General features: G+C 38.7%; 2 protein-coding genes across 7 annotated transcripts in view; one reads left to right on the top strand and one right to left on the bottom strand.

The window, feature by feature from the left end:
- Window positions 1-3,197, top strand: part of LOC306843075 (FYVE, RhoGEF and PH domain-containing protein 4-like) — a 48,694-nt gene extending 45,497 nt beyond the window's left edge. For all 6 annotated transcript variants that reach the window (XM_079374325.1, XM_079374328.1, XM_079374327.1 and 3 more), the window contains one exon: window positions 69-3,197. In XM_079374325.1, the coding sequence (XP_079230451.1) occupies window positions 69-320 (252 nt within the window). In that variant the 3' untranslated portion in view covers window positions 321-3,197. The remainder of the gene's footprint in view (window positions 1-68) is intronic.
- A 108-nt stretch (window positions 3,198-3,305) lies between these two features.
- Window positions 3,306-21,130, bottom strand: LOC306842845 (nuclear pore complex protein Nup205-like). Its single transcript, XM_079373983.1, has 41 exons — window positions 21,077-21,130; window positions 20,301-20,443; window positions 19,983-20,154; window positions 19,728-19,872; window positions 19,199-19,358; window positions 18,882-19,110; window positions 18,560-18,724; window positions 18,127-18,302; window positions 17,814-17,930; window positions 17,480-17,617; window positions 17,091-17,241; window positions 16,784-16,992; window positions 16,124-16,306; window positions 15,116-15,166; window positions 13,319-13,528; window positions 12,978-13,215; window positions 11,694-11,883; window positions 11,432-11,552; window positions 11,271-11,349; window positions 11,020-11,184; window positions 10,801-10,925; window positions 10,586-10,700; window positions 9,899-10,048; window positions 9,748-9,822; window positions 9,487-9,644; window positions 9,299-9,379; window positions 8,542-8,733; window positions 8,263-8,467; window positions 8,043-8,141; window positions 7,296-7,441; window positions 6,902-7,215; window positions 6,681-6,819; window positions 6,338-6,464; window positions 6,178-6,251; window positions 5,845-5,976; window positions 4,621-4,726; window positions 4,384-4,541; window positions 4,144-4,273; window positions 3,894-3,998; window positions 3,742-3,800; window positions 3,306-3,641 (listed from the first exon to the last, which is right to left on the bottom strand). The coding sequence occupies exons 1-41, from the start codon at window positions 21,102-21,104 to the stop codon at window positions 3,489-3,491; spliced, it is 5,913 nt and encodes a 1,970-aa protein (XP_079230109.1). The 5' UTR covers window positions 21,105-21,130; the 3' UTR covers window positions 3,306-3,488.
- Window positions 21,131-22,686: the final 1,556 nt, after the last annotated feature.

The following is a 22,686-nucleotide window of genomic DNA, read 5'->3' as shown; positions in this document are numbered from 1 at the left end:
CGAACCGTCATATTTCTGTTCCTGCACAGCACTTCCCTTTACTAAACAAAGACTTACTGTCCTCACAGGATGTCAAGGCCCAGTCCACGATTCCTCTGCTCGGCTACCAGGTGGAGGACAGCCTGAGACCCGCCGACCCTCCCGCGAGCTTCAGACTATCGCAGTCTAAATCAGTCCACAGCTTTGCAGCAGAGAGCGAGGAACTGAAACAGCGCTGGCTCAAAGTGATCCGTATGGCGGTGACTGGAGAGGTACCAGAATCGCCTGAAGAAAACCATTCTACAGAAATCACCCACGAGCCGAGCTCCAATGGCGTCTGAGTGAACAGAGCAAACTCTTGTTGAAGATTTTTTTGTACTGATGTGGCAATGCTGTCGGTAGGAAAAGTGTTGATGCTCCCGCTTGCTGCGCCATCACTGTTGGTCCAGTTGTCCTAAAGTTCCATTAGGATTTGAACACATGCAGAATATGGGGCTTTAAAGCACATGGATATCAGCTTGACCCTTACCTGACAGAATTGAAGTTCACAAAGAATGCAAACGAGGCACATGTAAAGTGTACATGGAGGAACTAAGACATGCTTTTCCATCTTCATACTACAGCTGTTTTAAGCCCAATGTAAAAAATGTACAATTCAGCACATTTACACATGTATAGTGTATTGAGGCAAGAATCCAGACGTGTTGACACCATTGTAAAAAAAAAAAAAAAAAAGATTTGTATATGCAGGGCAAGCGCTTTTCAAAAGACAAGATTGCAATTTATTACAAATAGATATTGCATTCAGATGCATAAGGCTCTGCATGAAATAGAAACTCCTTCATTATGGCCAGCAGACATGTTGTGTCGTCATCGTTGCTGATCCTAGGTTGGGTTGCAGCGGTATACCAGTTGGGTTGCAGCGGACCGGGAATGTAACCGGTCTGAGAATCTGAAATGCGCATGCATGCCACATGCAGAAAAGTGAGGCTGAATAAAGCTTCACATTACTTGTACCCTGATAGCACACGTACATCACGGAGATATCTATTTGACGTCTGCATTTACATCTGCAAGACATTTATTAGAGTGTTTGCTCATCTGCAATACGTTTATTGGACGTTTCCTATCAGATGTAAAAGAGACGTCTATTAGATGTCGTTAAGATGTTTTATTATTTAGAATGTTAGAATGTATGTAAAACTGACATCTGTCAGATGTTTGTACACAGCAGATGCTTTCCAGATCATTTGCAGACATACTTGTGTGCTATCTGGGTAGCGCAATTGCCTACTTTTGATAAGAAACAAAGTCTTAGCTTTCAAATTCTGTCAATTTTAGCACGAAATCCAGATAATAAATGGCGTTTGAGCGCTCTTTAATGTGTGACAGATTGTATCTGCATGCAGATAAAGCAGTATAGCACGGAGCGGGTGTGAAATGATCATTTTACCTTTACTACCATGAAATAAACGTGAATGAACATCAGAAGTTATGTTGAACGATAATCGCCCAATCAGTGTTTTAACCACGAAAAGAAGTCAATGAAACAGCTTGTGAATAACATGTGACATAACGTTACATTTACCTCAGGAAAGTTTGATAGTTCGCTAGAAGAAAGGACTTTAACCTGTTAATAATGATTTATGTTTGAAATTTTTATGAAAACTTTGAAGGTTTTTTTATGAAAATCTGTTTTGTTTGAGGGAGTATAAATGATCTTTGTCCTAATAACTATGTAATATTAGCAATGTTTCAAACGAGAGGGTTTTCATCTTTAATTTAAAGCATTATTTTGGAGAATTTTTACTTTAATAACTTGTGCAGCTGAAATGGATTTGAAATCAAGTGTGGAAAACCGTATACCGTGAAGCCATGACATGGTTAGCATACCATTAGAATGTCATTGCAACCCTCCTAGGACAATATTAACCAACCCTAACCAAGGATGCAGATGTAACATGTCGCTTTCGTGGGAATGTATTCAAGTCAAGTGAGCTTTCAAGCCACCTTCTGGTTTTCAGTGCCTCAGCACATCAGAATCTTTTAAAAGATTCAAAAGTCTGCTGTACCTCGGATTAGTTCCCAAACCGAAACAACAGCAGTCTAGACAATGTGAATAATGTTCACTCACCATAAGCTGTTTCACTTTTTCTCATTTAAAAGCACATTCGAATCAAACATGAACAAAATTGTGGCTTTGGTGTCAGTAGCTCAGCAGTCTGAACTAAGACTTATTCCATTGAATTATCAGCTCTCTAATCATGGTAATAGATTCAGTATGTAGTGAAATAACTGGTTGTAAATCAAATGTGTAATAGTTTCTGTAATGGATCTTTTATTCGTAGACAGTCAGTTGACCGATGGGGACAGGTGTGAGGAGGTGGTGTTGTTCTGTATATCTCCTGTGGGCAGCACAATCACCATTATTAGGCCCGCTGGAGCAGGGACACATGTATATGTTCTTTACATACTGTAATTATAATTGTATTATTTAAAAATAATTTATAGTGGAAATGCATGATTTTACATAGCACACAATTACATTTTCAGTCTCTCAGTCTAGATTGGACCATTTATTCATCCCTTTGTATTTCAGAAACCAGCATGTTCATGTAGTTCATCTACAGCTGCATATTCTTAGCATTACTAGAAATTAATTTGGCTTGACTTTCATCACAAGCATGTGAGTTGCAGGCCTTTCACACTCAATCCTAAACTACATTTTTATTTGAAAAGAAACCACTATTTGGTTCGCTGTTTCTGAGAAACGCTATCATTTGGTAACAATGAACAATTCAAAAGCTACTTGACCTTGAAAAATATCACAGCTAAGAATTGTAGTCATATTTTTGCCCGTCAAGCAGTTGTTGATGTCACGGTCCATATTTTCTGAATGGGACATGCCTATGGCATTTGTAGTTACGCGCACATTTTTTACAGGCAAACTATGGAAGCAACTGGGTTGGTATATTAAATGTGAGTTTCTGTATTAAGATGTGTGCTCATTGTTGCCATATGAAACAATCCTTACCATGCGACCTGAATGTAGTCTGCTGGTTCTCACTCCCAGAATCTCTTCCTCAGTAAAGCTACATCAGCTCTCAAATCTGAGACAGACCCTGTTTTATACACACAAATGAAACTGAAGATTACGCACTTTACTGTCTTCTATAAAGTGTACCTTGTAAAATAAAGCAAGATTATTCTGCAATGGTTTTGTGCCTCTGCTCTTCACTGTACAAATCACCAGAAACCAAACAGCTTTATTTGCTCAAGCAACTGTGCTTACCAGAAAAAAAAGAAAATTCACAGAAACAACCGTCATCTGTTTAGAAAACCATTTATTTACCACATTAGAAAAAGCAGAAATCCAATACAGAGATCTTCAGAGCAAGAAAATTTCATGTGTTGATGGTATTCAAAACTGCAAAAAAGCAATTATTTGCAACCTAATTCAATTCAAAAGTAATGTTTAGCACTATTTGAGGGAATATACATGTGAGAGTTTAGCCTTTGGCGTGATGCACTAGGCCACGGATCCTGCGCGTCAGCGCTTGGATAAAGGTGTGACGGGAGCGGGTTTTGCTATACAGACCCTCCACCTCCAGCAGCTTCCTCTGTAACGGCTCATTGAAGCTGTTCGTCACGTCACTCTGCAACTACACACACAGAGAAGCGTCAAAAACTAGACTTTTTTTTTTTTTCTTCTTACGCTGACCAAGATTTTAAAATAGTAATTTGAAGCATGAAGCAAAGTACCTGTTCAAGATCTTGCTGGCTCACTCTTGACACGCTTAAACCTCTGCTGCCACTAGGATCTACACAGAAAGCAATAAATGAGTCTCTCATTCAGTTAAAACAACCCAAATCTGATTGCGCTTTGAAGAAGACTAGAATGAGAGACAGCTGACCTCTGTAACCTGGCAGAAGTGAGTCTTTGGGGTCAGTGGGAGTGCAGTACAGCAAGTAGAACTCTAGGTGGCGCCAAATCACGAACAAGCATGTCTCGATGATATCTTCAGAGAAAAGTCAAGAAAAGCATGCAACCGTTTCCAGCATTCAGACTGTAATTCTCAAAAAATGAAACAAAAGATATATAATTTTGAAAAGCAAACAGGATCATCTCTTGATTTCTCAAGTAATCTTTGTGTGTTAGGATACAGGAGCAGAGGGCAAGAAGCTTGGCTCGATTGTTGACCAGCTGGACGAGTCGGCGCTTGGCAAGCACGTTTCTCTGCACTGATGAGATCTTTTCCACTCCACCAGAACCAGACACCAGACCCTGGCACAGCTTTGCACATAAAAAGACACATTAAACATCCTACATTAGAACACTTGAATCAAACAAACTTACTAACCAAGGATGTACTACTGCAATGTTCTCTTTGCTGGTAGATATACCTCCTTCAGTTCCTCAGGGGGAAGCTGCTCCACTCGCTCCAGCTTGTTCAGGCTCTGTCTGTGACTGTCGTGATATCGGAAGAAGTCAGTGGCGCTGTTCTTCAGCAGGAGCAGAACCAATCCCAGACTGGGCACCCGAGCAGAGGGAATGGCCACATCTGAAACAACATGATCACATACAGAGTTAGGTGACAGAAGCCAGACAGAGACAGGCGTTAGACGATCACAAAGACTGACCTGCTGGTTCACTTGCTGATGGGCTGAACAGGCAGAGAGTGAACTGGGCTTCAGCTGAGCTCTGCAGCAGTAGCGTCTGGCAGTAATCCATAATATTGGCACAAATCTGAGAAATCACATGATACATAAATCAGCGAAACAAGGCTGAAATAAACTACTGGTGGTAACACTTTAGTATAGCGACCAATATTAACAGAGCTGTAGTAATTATCATTATTATTAGCTTACTTTTTAATTTTATTTAACAGAACATTAATATTACAATACTAACATTTATGAATGTTGATAGAGCTTTTATTTTGACGGAAACCCACAGGAAGTCCTCAGTGCTTCTTTTTGTTGACAGCAGCAGATTTATAAATTATTCTCATTACTAATTTGGGAAGATGCACATATGACACTTTTTTATCATGTAAAAATGTATATGTATTATCGTGGACGGTATGATATGGCACACCCCTACGACCAAATACCTAAACTAAACAACTACCTTACCAACTACACCTTACTAACTATTAATAAGAAGCAATTTAGGAGTTTATAGAGGCAAAAGTCATAGTTAATGGTTTGTTTATAGTGAGAACTGGATGTTAAAATAAAGTGTGATCCAACTACTCAATTTTTACCCAGATTTGCAGTCTAGTGGAGTTGACAGTAGTTGCCAAAAATCGTTGCCTGTCTACCAGGCTTGACAAGACTTTCAGAAAATCATAGTGCATGATGGGCACAGACTTTGATTTTTAGCCTTGGACTCTTTTTCCATCCAATTGTCAGAGATCAAATATATTTAATGTTAGCAAATTTTAGAAGAGCGTTATTTTATCATAATTGATATATTATTATAGTTTTATTCATTTTTTCCATCGGTTTTATAATCGTGTCCGGATATATATTTTTGTTTATTCACATAAGTTTTCATTGCAATTTCAAGGTAAAATTGAAGTAAAAAAAAAAAATTTTTTTATGCCTATAGTTCTTATTCATTTATATTTCAGTTTTACTTAATTCAGTTTTTCAAATAAAACTAAAAGAAAACATTTTTGAATTATTCTCTAATATTTATTCAATATTAAATATATATTTTCAAGGAACAACGTTTATGGTTTTAGCTATAGTTTTCATTTTAGAACACATTATTGCATTTGTCAGGCATCTCCAAGCAGATTTAAAAAGTGTTCCGATTTTATAAGTGGTGTAGTGTTTTCCAGCCAAAGATAGTAACACCTGTTGCATGGAAACCTCCATTTCCTCTCTCTTTTCTGCAAGATCACCAGGGGAGACGGACTCCTCGATCTGCTTCAGATAGCGAGCGCGATCGGTTCCCACCAGCCGCACCAGCAGAGACAACGACTGACGCTGAAGGAGGGAGATCACTCATTTTGTAAACTTCATACATTAACTTATATTTACAGAATTTCAGCTTTTAAACTGCAATCAACAGTACTGATGTTATCATAATTAACTGCGATTAGTCTGACGTCTTACATTTAACCATTTATAGTCACATAACCATTCTTTTCTTCTTTTTAAAAATAAGCTTTCAAAGACTTTTTTTACCTGGAATCTGCCAATGTGTCCCTGTAATTCCATAATGGCAGCACTGTTGATTTCCTGTCCCAACTCCAGAGCTCCTGAAAAATAAAAAATTGAGATCCACAACATTAGTCATCAGTGTATCAGTGTATAAAGCATTTGAGCAGCTGTGATGTGTCTGTACCTGGCAGTGCGGTCTTTCTGATGATGGCAGTGAGGAGAGAGAGCTCCTGTAGAGTGCCCATACTCATGTCCTGACCATGCAGGATGGACTGAATGACATCCGAGTGAACGATGAGCCACTGCAGCACCTACAAATCAACACACACAGATTACTCCCCTTCAACTGTAAATAAACTTTCTTTACCTATGTCCCAATACTGACATACTTAAGTATGCAGAAAGATGTAGCATTACATACAAGTATGTACTTTCCTCATAACTAGCTAAACTCGTTTAGCACATAGCAGATTTGTGAATTTGGATTCAGTCTGTTTCAAAAGGAAACATTGTATGGATGTTTGTACCTGTGCCGCCCCCTGCTGATGCTGCGTGGTGGTGGAGGTCAAGATGACCTGCATCAGTCTGAGAGTAGGCAGCAGGATCTGTCTGTATCGCTCTAGAGGACTAGGAATAAACCCTGATGGATCTCTCTGCCCAAACACTCTGGAAGAGAGAAATATAGAGAGTGACATGACATGACAGTTTCTTCATCTATATTTAGTATCTAGATTAATAGAGTACAGACCTGAGTGCATCATTTTGAGGGAGCATGTGAAACACCTGACACTCCACCAGCTGACCAACCAGCCCACAGCGCAGGAGCTCCATCGCACCCTGTGCTGTCTTAGCCACACGGGTCAGCAACGCCATTTTGGACTCGTAGATGTAGAGTGGTTTGAGCAATGGCGACTGAGGTGTGAGCAGAGTTTGCAGGGCAGCATCATCCTGTCTCAAGCTCTCAACCAGCACACGCAGGTACCCGCTGTTACACAGGTACACCAGCCACTGGCACTGTCTGTCTATAGACAACACCAGGTCCAACACTGCCAGAGCCAGCATCTGGAAAAAGAGGATACCCTCGATTCAATATCTAATTTCTCAATAACTCAGTAAGATGATGTTGACTTGTTTGCTCTTACCCTGCCAATCTCATGGCCGTCACAAGCGTCTCTGCACACCACCTCCATGAGTGCAGTGCCGTAGCTCTCAATGATGGCCAGATTCTCTCTCTGCAGCTTGGAGAAACAATCTTCAGGGGCAGTCAAACGCTCCCACATGGAGGTACCTGTAAATTCAGTATTATAATATTTGCATATTATTTTTATATGTTAGTACATCATTTCATTATGAACAATATTTAAAGCCTACATGCTTTTCATAGGCAGATATGTTGTGAACGATCACTCCTTAAAAGAGTCTTCTTACATAAGTCTCCAAAATCAATAAAAAAAATACAGTATATTAAAATAAAAAAAAATATATAAAAATAAAAAAATTCAATAATATAAATGATACAATGTATTATATATATATATATATAATATATATATATATATATATATATATATATATATAAAATAGTCACTCAAATTAGTGAAGTATTATTATACATTCTGGAATGCAGCTATGAAATATATCTGCACTTTTAATTTTATATATAAATAAAATATATCTATATAAAATGTGTATTAGGTTTTTAGATATTTACTATATGTATTTTACTCCCAAACCTTATATGCAATCAAATAATAAAATATTATTAAACATTCTAGCATATATCCATGAAAGGTATGAGCAATGTTGGCAAAACCTTTTTTTTAGGAAAGTATGTCTATGTGAATAAAATAATATTTTGCCCTTGCTTTGTCATATCTATATTTCTGTACCTGTCTGGAGTGTCTCTGGCTCCTCGGGTTTCTGGGCAATTTGCAGGTAATAGAGCAGAGCGCCATAAAGGTGAGCCCGTAGACGCTGGAAACCTCCACCTTGATGTAAACAAACACCAGGGAGTAAAACAAGAAGTTTAACCATTTAACCTCTAACATGGTGGAATTAATTTACTCAGGTTAGCTGATTAGTCAACCCTGAAAATGCAACCCTTCTAACCTGTGCACAAGATAAAATCAAGTAGCTTCCTTAGGATGAGGTGGAGGGCGGAGTTAGCGATTGAAGCAAATCCTGATCCAGATCCACCCTGTGGCCCCGCCCCCTGCTGCTCAGATAGTACCGATTGGCTGAGTTGTGCTGTTAATGTGAAGACCGCTCCAGCTACAATTGGCATCAATTCACCAGCAGCATCTTCTGATAACACCTAGAGGAAAGAGAAGCAAGTCAAACTGCTGTTCCTCGTTTAAACAAAAGCATCTTCCTCATTAGTTTTCCTACCTTGTCGTGCAGATCCAGCAGCAGGTCTCTGATGATCAGCTGGCGCTGGTCGGCTGGGATGAGCTCTGAAGGACAGGCCGTGAGGATGGTCTCCACCAGACTCCTCCAGCTCTGCAGAGCGTGACGCTTGGCACTGAGACTACACCGCACGCGGTTCCTCTCCACCACCTGCTGCAGGATTGAGTTCACCTCCTGATACCGAAAAAGAAAAAACAATCAGAACCAGGAAACACATTTTTGTATATTACATAATATTGTTATGAATTAGTTTAAACTGCAAAGCTAAAGTAAACTTATATGTATATTAGTGCTGTCAAACGATTAATCGCATTCAAATTAAAAGTTTTTGTTTACATAATATATGTGTATGTACTGTGTATATTAATTTTGAATATATAAATACAAACATGTATACATTTAAGAAAAATATGTTGTTTATATATTAAATATATATATATATATATATATATATATATATATATATATATAATATAAGAATATAAATATATAAATGTACATACATGTAAATATTCTCAAAATACATATATGAATGTGTTTGTATTTATATATGCATAACTATACAAAGTACACACACATATTATGAGATTAATAAAGGAAGCGATTAATCGTTTGACAGCACTAATGTATATATGTATATATATAATATAATATATACACACACACACACAATCAAAACAATCAGCACTATGAAAAAAAAATTGTAATGCTTGCCTGCAAATATCAGAGACACACTCACCTCCAACAGCAGTGGTCTTTGCCCAATGGCCGCCATGCCCTGCAGTGCGTTGATCTCTGCAACTAAAACTCGATGGAGCAACTGAAAACATGATGAATCCATGAAAATATTAACTGTATATTCTTATAATAAATAAATGACAGTACAAGGTCTAATGCATGCAGGAGATCAGTGAGCCATCCACATACCTTGACGTTGCAGACCGTGTGTCCCTGCTCATTGACGTGTTCACAGTTGGTGATGACCTGTTCAATCTGAGCACGCTCAAAGAAGTTTAGCTGCAGAAGCTCCGGGGCCTCCTGACTGAAGTCTATGGCATCCAAAACACTCAGCAGCCTCCTGCGTACTAAAAGAGCAATGGATGATTAACGAATTATATTCAAAATCAGACGGCTCCTTCCTTTCTAAAGCTTCAGAACAAACTGCAATGTAACCAGACTTTCTCTTACCTTTGGAGACTGTGCCAAAATGCAGGAAACCACTGACTGATCTACTCTCCTCTTCCATGCCTGTCTCTCCATCTGCTACAAGAGAGATTGAATTGCATTTACTTCAATGTGGCTGGCTGGTCATCATGAGGAACTCTGGTGTGTGTATTACCGGCATGTAATGTGTGTGGCTGGTCATCCAGGAGGAGGTTGAGCAGTCTCTGTGTGTGAGAGCGCTGACGGTTCAGTGAGGTCACTCTGAGCTCAATGGCTGCAGTCTTCATCAGCCAGGACATCTGAGACAGAGCAGCGATCTCATTCTCTGTGGGACATGAAGACAGAATCAATTAGAGGGATCCTAATTTGCATGCTATCCTTCCTAAATAGTATGTGAAATTATTATTAGTGTGTTGCAAATCAGATGAAAGGTAAAAATATTTAAAAGGTGTCTGGATGGCACACTGAATCCATAATCTGAGTGGCTGTTTTACTGTCAACAATACGGATATTAAACTAACATTTAAAAGTCTGGAATTTTTGTTTTTTGGTGATTTTCGCCGAAGTGTCTTATGTTCACCAAGGCTGCATTTATTTGGTCAAAAATGCAGTAAAAACTTTAATATTGTGAAATACAAGTACAATTTAAAATAAGCATTTTCTATTTGAATATATTTTAAAATGCATTTATTCCTGTCATAGCAAAGCTGAATTTTCAACAGCCATCACTCTTCAGTGTCACAGATCTTTCAGAAAACTTTCTAATTATGCTGATCTGCTGCTTCAGAAACATCTCCCACTAGATGTTATGGACACACTAGTCTGTAAAACTCAAAACAAAGAGCGCAGACAGGCAGCATACCTGGTAGAATGAAAGGCAGGTGCTGCAGATGAGAGAACAGGAAGTCCTGACTGGTCCTGAGGTAACGCATGGTGGGCCCAGAAGTGTCAGGACAGGCACACAGCTGATGGATCACCTGGTGTGTACACAAATACACACAGAGACACAAAATAAATACTTAAACAGGACAAAGGGCATCACAATGTCTGAATATAAATTAGTTAAAATGTGCGTACCTGGTAGCAGAGTTCAGCTAGTTGAGGGGCCTGTTTGGTGAGCACAGGTCCAGTACGCCATTCGCTGCCCCTCTGGAGCAGACTGAGGATTGCATGCAGGCAGCTTCGTGGACAGCCAAGAACACCTTATTGCCATAGTCACAAGACCAAACTGTTTCAGGCATAGCATGGCACACATAAGAGTCCTAAATCTGATTTTGAGTCAAGCTGAGATCTTACCTGGGTCTTGCAGGTTAGTGGAGGAAACTGGCTTCTTCACTTCATAGCCCAGCAGATACAAGCCCAGATTGGGGCCCTTTAACTCCAGAGATGTGATCAGAAGGTTCAGGATGTGGATCTTGGTTTCATGACGAATCTTTGCAACCCGTTTCTCAGGGTCTGAGTCTGAACAAAGAGAAAAAAAGCGTTCTTAAATACTGCTTTAAACCATTTACAGATTATATTTGGCCATTTTCAGGATAAGGACTAACCATCTGCGGCTACTCCCTCCTGAGCTTCCTCACTGTCCAGACACTCCACAAAACCAGCCATCAACTTCTCACTCACCGTCTGCTCATTACAAAACAGTTTTGTCATATTTAAAGCAACCCCAATTAATTGTATTAACAATAGACAATGTGAGGTCTCTTACCTGATCATGTGTGAAGTCTCCAACCAATCTGGCCTGGATGTTTGGGTAGCGTGCGATACGGCGCAGAATCTTGGCACTCTGGAAAGCAGCATCAGGGTTTGAGCTGCTGTGGTACAGGTACCTGTGAAGGCCAAACAAGTAAAATCAGCCCATGTATTGCTTAATCAAACACACATTAAAGCATTCCTGACATGACTTGGGGGGGGGGATTATTTTGCTGGGAAGAACATATGGCAGATTTGTATACAAGGAAGAAGGAGACCTGGCAATGTTGGTGATGTGATCAGCCCGTCTGCTCTGAGCACTGACCCCCTGCAGGAGCTGTTCCACAGGAGAGACGAGTAGCGATGTCTGACTTTCTCTCAGCAGATCCATAAAGGTCACCTCCTTCTGCAGAGCCAGCTCCAACAAACACAGACAGTGTAGCACTGCCGACTCCAACTGCTTGTTACCTACAACGGCACCAGCATAATGTAATCAACAAATACACACAGACTGATCCATATCCAAAAATGTATCATTCAGCATTTCGTCTCTGTTAATTTGCTAAAAAATTATATTACATATAAAGTTAATAACTAAAGAATAAAAAGTTAATTACATTAACTTTAAAGCCAAATAGAAATGTCAAACAATTATAAAATACATACACTACTATTCAAATGTTTAATATTTTTGAAAGAAGTCTCTTATGCTTATCAAGGCTGCATTTATTTGTTCAAACATACAGTAAAAACACTAATACTGTGAAATATTATTACAATTTAAAAAATATGTATTGATATCTTTTAAAATGTAATTTATTCCTGTGATGCAAAGTTGAATTTTCAGCATCGTTACTCCAGTCTTCAGTGTCACATGATCCTTCAGAAATCATTCGAATATGCTGACTTGCAGCTCAAGAAACACTTCTTATTAATAGCTCATTCATATTTTTGTCTTTTTTTTTTCAGGATTTTATGATGAATATACATTTCAAAAGAACAGAATTTATTTGAAATAGAAATCTTTTGTAACATTAAAAAATTCTTTACTGTCACTTTTAACCAATTTCATGCACCCTAAATAATAAAAGTATTAATATTAATATTATTAACAAGATTTTTTTTTTCTTAATCTTAATGACCTCAAGCTTGTGAACAGTAGTTTGTTTTCATATATTAAATAGTGACACAACTGTTTCATATTGGTTATATGGTCAATATTGCATATATATCAGCCAATATTTTTACATTCAGATTACCTTTGCCATCATCTACCGCTGACTTAAATGCAGCAGTTAAAATCCCAAATAATTTAACCTTAAAATAATAAATTATAATGTTTTGATTTTATTTTTAGAGTGTTTTACCCTCACCTTTTTATTGAAAATGGTACAGAATTATCAGCTTATCGGTATCTGCCACAATTTCAATATATCCCTAATAACTGATCCATTTAGCATTATACACTGTTTTAAAGAATTTTAATCAGAGTTGTTTTAAAAGTTTCAATAACAAATAAAACAGCATATAAAAAAAATACAGAGCAGGCCTCTCATACTGACCAGGAAAGGGGGCGTAGGTGTCTAGCTGGCGAGCACCCTCCTCCAGCAGGCTGAGGCAGAGAGAGAGGGTGGGCGAGTCATTCAGCAGGTGGAACATCAGACTGTGTCCTGGGGGCTTATGGGCCGGCACTTGCTCTCCCTGAAGTTCCACTATTTCTAGCAGGAAGTCTGCTGGCTGCGCCTCATATTCTTTCAGAAGTTTGTGAAACACCTCTAGCACTGCCTCAGCTACCTCCCACTACAAAGAGTAAAATAATAACAGTCAATAAAGATGCACAGCCATAAATGGAGGCGAGATTGAGAAAAGACATGTTTAAGTCTAACAGAAAACCCCAGCAAACCTTTTCTGCTGGCCGCCGGTAGGCACGTGTGGGGAAGGCCAGAAACACAGAGTCACGCAGGAAGTCAAGATAAGGCTGAAAGCCTGGTGCACGCAGTCCTGCTCCAAGATTCACTGGAAGTGCACTCTCTACCAGAGTACTGATCAGATGACAAAAGGCCCTTGTGAGAGGATACTCTTCACAGCTCGATTCAATTTCATTCAGCTCCACCTGTTAGAGAAAAATTTAATTAGTGCCAAATATATATATATATATATATTTGTGTGTATATATATATACACACATACAGTGCCCTCCATAAGTATTGGAACAGTAAAGACACAATTGCTCTGTTGGCTGCGGAGTCAAGACGTTTACAAATATGATTAAAAGATGAATATGAGACACAACTACAGAATGTCACATTTTATTATTAGCCGTTTCAACACATACATGTTTTACCAGCTAAAAAGTTCAGCACATTTAGAGTTTCATCCCTCTATCTGATGTGAGCATAAGTATTGGAACAGTTGCCTCACAGGTCTTTCTAAGTGATCAGCTGTGTCCTGTTGCATTAATTCTTCAGATATTAAAAGCAGAGAATGTGTCGTATCAGTTATATCTATTACTATGTGACTACTATTCTTAATCTTGCATTTGATGATGACACACACAAACCAGGATGAAGATGAGGGAGCTGACTTTGAGAGAAAAGCAAGCAATTTGGATGCTAAAAGAAAAGAGGAAGTCAATTAGAGCTGCAGCAAAAACAAAGGGCATGGAGAAATCAAGAGTTTGGAAACCACCAGCAACAAACAACTACCTGATCGGCTGACAAAACAACAGTAGTTGATGACAGACAAATCATAAAAGCTGTGAAAATTAACCCTAAAAGATGCGTCTGTAAAATCACCAACAACTTCCAGAAAGCTGGGGTGATGCATGGGCATGCATGGCTGTCTCTGGAACAGGCCCTCTCAACTTTACTGATGACTTAATGTATGATGACAGTAGCAGAATGAATTTGGAAGGGTGCAAATCCATCTTGCCTACCAATATTCAAGAAAATTCCACCAGATTCATTGGGAAGTGCTTCATATTGCATCAGGACAATGACCCAAAACACCCTGCAGTTCAGTCAAGGAATTTATAAGGGCAAAGAAATGGAAGTCAATCTCCAGATTTAAATCCGACTGAACATGAATTTCACCAGCTGAAGAGGAGAGTAAAGGCAGAAACTCCCCAAAACAAGCAACAATTGGAATTGGCTGCATTAAAGGCTGGGAAAAGTATTTCAAAGGATGAGAGCAAGAGTCTGGTGATGTCTATGGGTCACAGACTCACTGCTGTGATTGTGTGCAAGGGATCTGCAACTAAATAATAGCTTTTAATCTTTTATATCTGCCTTATGTTCAACTGTCCCAATACTTATGCTCACATCAATGAGTGGGATGAACTCTAAAAGTGCTGTTCTTTTTATTTGGTTAAACATGTATGTGTTGAAACAGCTAATAATAAAATGTGACATTCTGTAGTTTTGACTCATATTCATCTTTTAATCATATTTGCAAATGTCTTGACTCCACAGCCAACAGAGCAATTTTGTCTTCATTGCTCCAATACTTTTGGAGGGCACTGTATATATAAAATAAAAGGACATATATGCTATGCTCATATATATATATATATATATATATATATCACATCACAATCACATCACATCACAATTGTTATCAGAAAAATCGCAAGTAGACTTTTTTCGCCCCTAAATCATGCAGCCCTAACACCACCAGTATATGCAACAAGAAACACAGTTACCTCAATCCCAGCAGCCTGTTTCGCTCCAGGGACTTTCACTGTCTGCAGGATCTGAGAGGGAAAAAATACAACAATGATCAATATCATAATAATTAAAGTCAACTCAATTGACAACGCACATAAGTGAGAAATCCACACTGTTTCTATTGAAGTTAGTACAGATAATTAAAGGAACACTCCACTTTTTTTGGAAATAGGCTCATTTTACAACTCCCCTAGAGATAAACAGTTGAGTTTTACAGTTTTTGAATCCATTCAGCCGATCTCCGGGTCTGGCGCTAGCACTTTTAGCTTAGCTTAGCATAGATCATTGAATCGGATTAGACCATTAGCATTTGGTCATCAAAAATGACCAAAGAGTTTCGATAGTTTTCCTATTTAAAACTTGACCCTTCTGTAGTTACATCGTGCACTAAGACCGACGGAAAATGAAAACTTGCGATTTTCTAGGCTGATATGGCTAGGAACTATACTCTCATTCCGGCGTAATATTCAAGGATCTTTGCAGCAGGTGCAGTATAGTCCCCGGCTATATCATAACTAGTTAATCTAGCTGGGGACTACTTTCAGGTGCTGCGTCATATCACTGTGCCTGCTGCACTCACGGTACGGCAGCAAATTTCCTTGATTATTACGACGGAACGAGAGTATAGTTCCTAGCCATATCAGCCTAGAAAATTGCAACTTTTCATTTTCCGTCGGTCAGTGCACAATGTAACTACAGAAGAGTCAAGTTTTAAATAGGAAAACTATCGAAACTCTTTGGTCATTTTTGAGCGAGATGCTAATGGTCTAATCTGATTCAATGATCTATGCTAAGCTAAGCTAAAAGTGCTAGCGCCAGACCCGGAGATCGGCTGAATGGATTCAAAAACGGTAACTTCTTTATCTCTTGGGGAGTTGTAAAATGAGCCTATTTCCAAACAAAGTGGAGTGTTCCTTTAAATTTAAACATTTATTCTTCTATTGTAGGTCAGTTTGGCATTATAAGATGAAGTTTTAATCAACCTGTGTGTACTCCAGTGATTGCCAGAGGGAGGCAGCGATCTCAGGAGATTTGCCAAAGGCAGCAAGAACATGCAAGATTTGAGCTTTCAGCACAGGCTGAACGCTGCACTGCAGCAATCCCAGCATCACCACCACAGGCGTCCACTGAGGGTGTTCACAAAGAGCCAGACGCGCATTCTCACTCTGAAAAATATAAGGACATAGTTGAACACTGATATACCAAGAGCAATTTCATCTGCTTGGTGATGTGGGCTGACCATTAGCACTGGTTCCCTTATTTGATTCCGATTCATATTCAATCAGATTTAATGTTGATTCATTTCGGAATATTTCAATTTCAATGTTTTTTGTTGGTTTTTTTTGCTTTGAAATGAACATGAAATGGGCCAATCGTTTTCATAAACTAAGCTTCAGATGGTGACACCATCAGGAAGAGAGGTATGCTACAAATAATACTTAGTCAAAATGTTCGCTCATCTACAAAATAAAAAAAAGATTAATAAAATAACTGGTCGATATCTAGAAAGCAGGGTGAGTGATAGCCAATATAATATTGATGTACAATAAAGTTTAATGAAATTTATACTTTACAATTCTCTTTACAATTTAGAATTGAAACGGTTCAATCAGTCAGTATATTGTAATGTATGTGTTCTATACCCAGGTGATGATAGTGGTAAGCAGCTGAAGGAACGCTGTGAGGCCTTCTAGCTCTCTCTGAGTGATGCCTCTGATGGGTGGGTGGCGGTACTGTGTGCTGTCGGCACTGGGCACATCTCGTCGCAGGTTCTCATGATATAGCATGAGAGAATGGAAAAAGTGCTCCCATGACACAACACTGCCCGACACTCCAGCCTGCCGGTTGTCTCCTGAAACAGCCATATAAACAAACGTATATGGTAGTGCACACGACTATCACAGCACTCATATCACACCATTCTCTTTTAAGATCTGAGGGTGCAATTACCGTGTGGAGCTCCGTTGGTTTTAAGCAGACTAAAGCAGTAGTGGGAACACTGAGGACCATTAGCAAGCCCTTTCAGCATGCGCAAGTAAGGGATGTAGAGAGTAGCAGGGAGCAGATCACCCATCTGACGCACAAACTTGGAGAGAACCACCTGAGGTAACATACACAAATATATACTGGAATTTGACACTTTATTCAAAGCAGTGGTGATGAATAATACACTGTGGAGTTGAATACCAGTAATGTTTCATTCACCAGCTCACACAGTTAATTACGATTTCACATAACCCTTTAAATGTATTTAGTAAGTGTATATTGTAGGATGAGCACTTTTTCTATAAAAATACATTTTTAATAAGGTTTAGCAAGAATGAGGTTTCTTCTCACACCTGTTTGTGAGGGGGTCTTTGGAGAGGTACTCCAAGAAAAGATCCTGTGAATGAAGTGTGTTGAAGAGACTCTGATGGACACCAGAACTCCAGGGCCAGCTCAAGTTCAGAGGGATCTTTACTGTAAAACTCTCCAATCTGAAACAAATAAAAAAACAAAACAAAAAAAAACACACACACCACTCTTCAGCATTAATTACAACAGTTCAAAAGTGCTGTTGAGTGACAATGCTATTACCTATTAAAATAACATTAATTAAAATTTAGGCGCAATGTGTGACGATGAAGAATTCTATCTGTCTGTAGTATGTGATAAATGTAAAGGGAAGCTCACAAATATCATGAGGTGGTCCAGGTCCTTGCGTAGAGATGATGGTGGCTCGCTCCCCATCTGTAGAGCCATGTGGATCAATCGAGCATCTTCGTCAGCTCGGTTACGCAACTGCTTCACCTGCAAATAACACTCTACACTTAACTAATCTTCATACGCACTCATTAGCATTAGTATAATTTTTTTAAGAGAAATAAGGATGTATTGAATCAATCAAAAGTGAAAGTAAAGTAATTTATAATGTTACAAATAAATGCTGTTCTTTTGAACTTTCTATCCATCAAAGAATCCTGGAAAAAAGCATTTCTCCTCGCACCTTCATTGGCATGAGAGCCAGGAAATCTGTAATGAGGGAATGCAGTCGGCGGGTGTAGAATTCTTCCTGGCTGAAGCCATCGCTTCCTAATATGCCCTCTGTTAGGAAGAGGAAGACACCTCCCAACAGCGCCTGGTCTGCCAGAGCCTCATCTGCCTCAGTGAACTCCACTAGAGCTGAAAACAAAATGAACAAAAGTACAAGAGAGTACATTAACCTATAAAGTCATAAAGCGACTTTTTACACATTTTTAAATGTTTTCATGCATTTTCAGGGTTTAGTTGTTAATTGTATCTACTATAACAAACTACTGTACAGTATATAGAGATCATGCAAAGACACAGTGCCTATGACGTATCATAAGAGATCATGAGAGCTAAAGTAAAATTGATTAGGAAATTAACAATAGCCTGAGCTATGAAAGGCATGATACCTGCACCCTGCGGAAGCTGTGACACAGCTCTCAGAGACAGAGCCCAGGCCAGCTGCACCACTGCCTGCAGTCCAGGAAGCTTCCAGGCCTGACCCTCCACCAGCCGACTGTGCACACCTGCCACATACTGCTTCTCCGTCAGTAGAGGCAAGGCCTGGAGCAAGTCTAATGAACACACAAAAACAGGTTTGTGAAAACATAGTATTTCTTACTCGACTAGGAAATAAACAACATATATTTTCTATTAATCACACTTATATGACTGTGGATCATAATAAAGCATTTATAGCTACCAAAGATGGTCACAATAAAGCATGAATACCTTCTCTATCCTCCGTTCCTTGCTCCAGAAAACTAACATCCAGGCAATAAAGCAACGCCATGACTAAAGCAAGGTTAACGCTATCCAATGAGCCATCAGCTTCGGCTGTCACCGTCTCCAAGTGACCGATGAGGGTCAGGGTGTCCTCTTTGCTTAGAGGTGACTGGCACGTCCATGCAAACAAGCACTCTGCTAGTGACTGTCGGCACTCTTTGATGAGGTCGGATACCTGTACCATATGAATAATAATTATTATAAATTGGCTATTTACATAATTTGCATATGTAATTATCATCAGTTTGTACAGGATGCTTTACCTCTTTTCTGTGTTTCTCACTGCCAAGGCCCCGCTCTTTCTGAAGCCTCTCAAACTCACGGGTCAAGCTGATATCTGAGATCAAGCTCAAGATTTGTTTGGTCAAACCCTGAGCCACCAGCTCATCCGTGAACCGTGTAGTGAGATTTACCAATTCATTACTACAAGGAAAGAAAACATGATAACACCAAAGAATTACATTAAAAATCAACAAACCTAAGACAATAACACAAAAGACTGGGTTTTTTTTTTTACCTTTTACATGTTTTTACATCATTAACATTTTACATGCATTGAAAAAGGTGGTCGCTAACAACTGGCTAAATCGGATTACAGAGGCAGTCAAGGATTTTAATTTACATTATATGTGGTCTGTAAAATAGCTTGCAGGTTCAAATTTCCATTATCCTGGGAGTTGTTAAAGTGTGCAATCGATAATCTGTCAACCCCTTGGATAAAATGTTTCCTAAAAAGGAAAGAAGCATGGGAGAATGAGCTAGAGCTTGTTGCATGAAGGAAAAGCAACAAACCTCAAGTCCAGCGTGAAAGTCTTCCCATGTCTGGACTGGATGAGCGAGCGGAGGGAGTTTGCCACGCAGCGTTTGCCATCCCAGTAAAGGAGCACAGCTACCAGGCCTCGAGTCAGGCCAGGAAAATGAGGCTGCTGGTGCTCTCCTAAAAATGCACATAAAGATCACATTATTGCATAGCAATTTCACTGTAATGATACAGTATTAGCAATGTGCAATGCAGTAGTACTAAATGCGTATGTGCAGTGTGTGTACCTGCCAACAGCAGTTCAAGGGCAGCTATTTCTCCCAGGTCAAAAAGGTCACTAAGGATGAAGGCTTCTGAGATAAGCTGCTCAGGAAGTAGTCGTACACCCTGCTGGCCCTGAATAGCAATGCCTTCTGTGCTGGCTTTCCGAACCTTCTCTCTCTGTTCAGCACTCTTCATCTATTTTGCAAAAAAATATTGTATTTTACAACAAAGAATGCATTTTGAAACTCTGAACAATTTTACACGTAATACACCAAACATAATTACAGTACAATTACAGTTTTCAACATGTAATGTTTTGAATCTATAGAGAGTAAACATACTGGGTTTTTGAAGAGGGTGAGGAAGGAAGGTTTGTGTTTCTTCAACTGCAGATCTAAAAGATGAACACTTTCTGACTGTCGTCTCCATATGGCCCCCTCCACAGCTTCCCAGAGCTCCTTCAGCGGGCCCCACAGACTGGCTCCTGCAAACAGATTCACAATGTCAAAATAAATTTGTTAAAATCCAATCTTTCTGTACACACATTGTCAATGCGAAAGAGATGTAGTGGGCTGATTTAAGGATACATAGTGTATTATCTGAATTGGTAATTCCTGCTTAACTTATAATAAACAATTGGTCACAAAATGAGAAAGTAGAAATGGATTATTTTTGCATGATTATTAACACAGGTTGTCAAAAGACACATATGAAGCATTCACTGGCAACCATTAATTACAATAGATTTCATGCCGCAAAAAAGATTCATATTTAAGTTAAACTTAAATGAGGCATTAATAAGTTAACCTTATTTACTTCATGAGTTAGTCTAAAGAGACGTGTATTGCTCTGTCTAACGTTAGTCGCACAGAGATGATGGTCTTACCGCAACATTTGCTATAATAATAATAAATAACAGCAATATTGTGGACAGATAATAACGAATGTATTGTGACGCATAGCTACACACTTTAAGCATATTTACTAATGAAGGTAACGCGGAGAGCTGACAAAGTATTTGTACTTTCAATCTGTTGAATTATATTAGTTTAAATGCCAAGTCCATTAGTCAATACTCTGTACTGTAGAAAAATATGAAGTATTAATAAATTAATACCTGAATTTACCGCCATCTGCGTCGCCATGTCTGAAGCGTGAGAGGGCTGCCCCGAATCTCGCCGGTGTGGAAACATAACTTTCGGTTTCTTTTGTAAAGTGTTTATTTTTATTAATAATATTTATTTATTTGTTGAGTTTTTTTTTTCAACATGGTCTCGTAGTGTTAAGCATAAATAACTTCTAAACACAAAAATAGAAGTGGGTAGAATTGTAGTCGGCATAAAATCAATTACTGAAATAAGAGATGAATTTAGCGGACCGACAGTTGTAAATAATTGTTCAGAAACGACTGGACTAAACAATATATTTTTATCTGATAATATTTATTTTCTATTTATTGTCACTGTAAATCATAAGCGGCAACCTTGTCACGTGGTGCCTGTTACTTTATTCATCGCTTCTAAAAGCAGACTAATCACAGTTACTTGTGTTTAAAGGATTGTGGCGTTTCATAAAATCATGTGACAGCGGGTCCTCGGTCACTTGTATGACTGGGGCCGATTCCGGAATTTATTACAAATAAACTATTATAATGTTAGTATGCATATGTCATCAATAAGACCAAAAACGTCCCAATTAAATGCGACTCAATGCCAGGCGCCCCCTGGAGAAGCAGAGAGAGAGAGAGCCCTCTGGAGAGCCCTTTAGGGAAATTAGGAGACATACTGCCCGATGAACTGCCTGAGAACTAATCCTATCCTTCACTTAAATTTTACCAGCAACATGCTCTCCTTGACCAAAATACATTTCCAGCAAGAGGACATTAGTATCTCAACGTCGGATTTTTATTTTATTTATTTATGTGTTTATTCGTGTATTACCTTTTATGGAAGCAGAATAGTGACAATAGTTTTTGAAACATAAAGCATGCTGAATTCCACAAATCAAAAAATAAAAGATGCATTGCTTGAATTTCCAGGCCTTGCATTTTTAGGTCCTGAAATTTAACATCATCTTTTATTTAAGCTGTGAATATTTCAATTCAAGATATTCCACACACACAGTTCATAATTAAAAATTCAGTAATTCATATTCACCTTCCAGAATTCACTTCCAAAATATTCAATCTGTTTAAAAATACGATGTATAATTTCGGTCATTTTATTTCGCTGTCACAAATTCAGTGGTTAAAATGTGTGTGTGAAATATCCTGAATTGAAATATTTACAGCTTAAATAAACAACTATGTTAAATTTCAGAACCTAAAAATGGAGTAGGCTATGTTTTACAGGAAAATACAATTTCAGTCTTTCTACTTCCAAATTTCTTGTTTAATTTCATTTATTTATTTTTATTATTTGTGACAATTGCTAGCAATTTCCGTTTCAAATTAAATCCTACACCCATTTTTTTTCTCAGTGTATCCTGCCCCATACCTGAACTTAACTATTTTAGCCGCAAATTAGGTGTTTGCTGAGGCAAAGGTCATATTTATTAGTTAGTTAATAGTGGGAATTGGTCCCCAACCTAAAGGAAATTCCCTTTAAAACACAATGCCCTAAATGGTGTTTTATTCAGCAAAAGCTTCGGAAAAGAGAAGGCTGATATCAGATCACATTATTTCAGCTGTGATTCTGCGGCCAGCTATTTAAGACAGCACAGTTACAT

This window comes from Barbus barbus (genome assembly GCF_936440315.1).
Source record: "Barbus barbus genome assembly, chromosome: 23".
Taxonomy (NCBI): Eukaryota; Metazoa; Chordata; class Actinopteri; order Cypriniformes; family Cyprinidae; genus Barbus; species Barbus barbus.
The sequence above is the reverse complement of the archived record's forward strand: the minus strand, read 5'-3'. Positions and strand labels throughout refer to the sequence as shown.

Bases quoted from the DNA above. Each gene is read 5' to 3' on its own strand.
- LOC306842845 (XM_079373983.1), bottom strand. From the start codon at position 21,104: ATGGCGACGCAGATGGCGGTAAATTCAG. The intron at 10,049-10,585 runs GTATGCTGCCTG...CATGTCCCACAG, and splicing joins CCTGCCTTTCATTCTACCAG to AGAATGAGATCGCTGCTCTG. The intron at 4,542-4,620 runs GTCAGTCTTTGT...ATGTTGTTTCAG, and splicing joins ATCAGCAAGTGAACCAGCAG to ATGTGGCCATTCCCTCTGCT.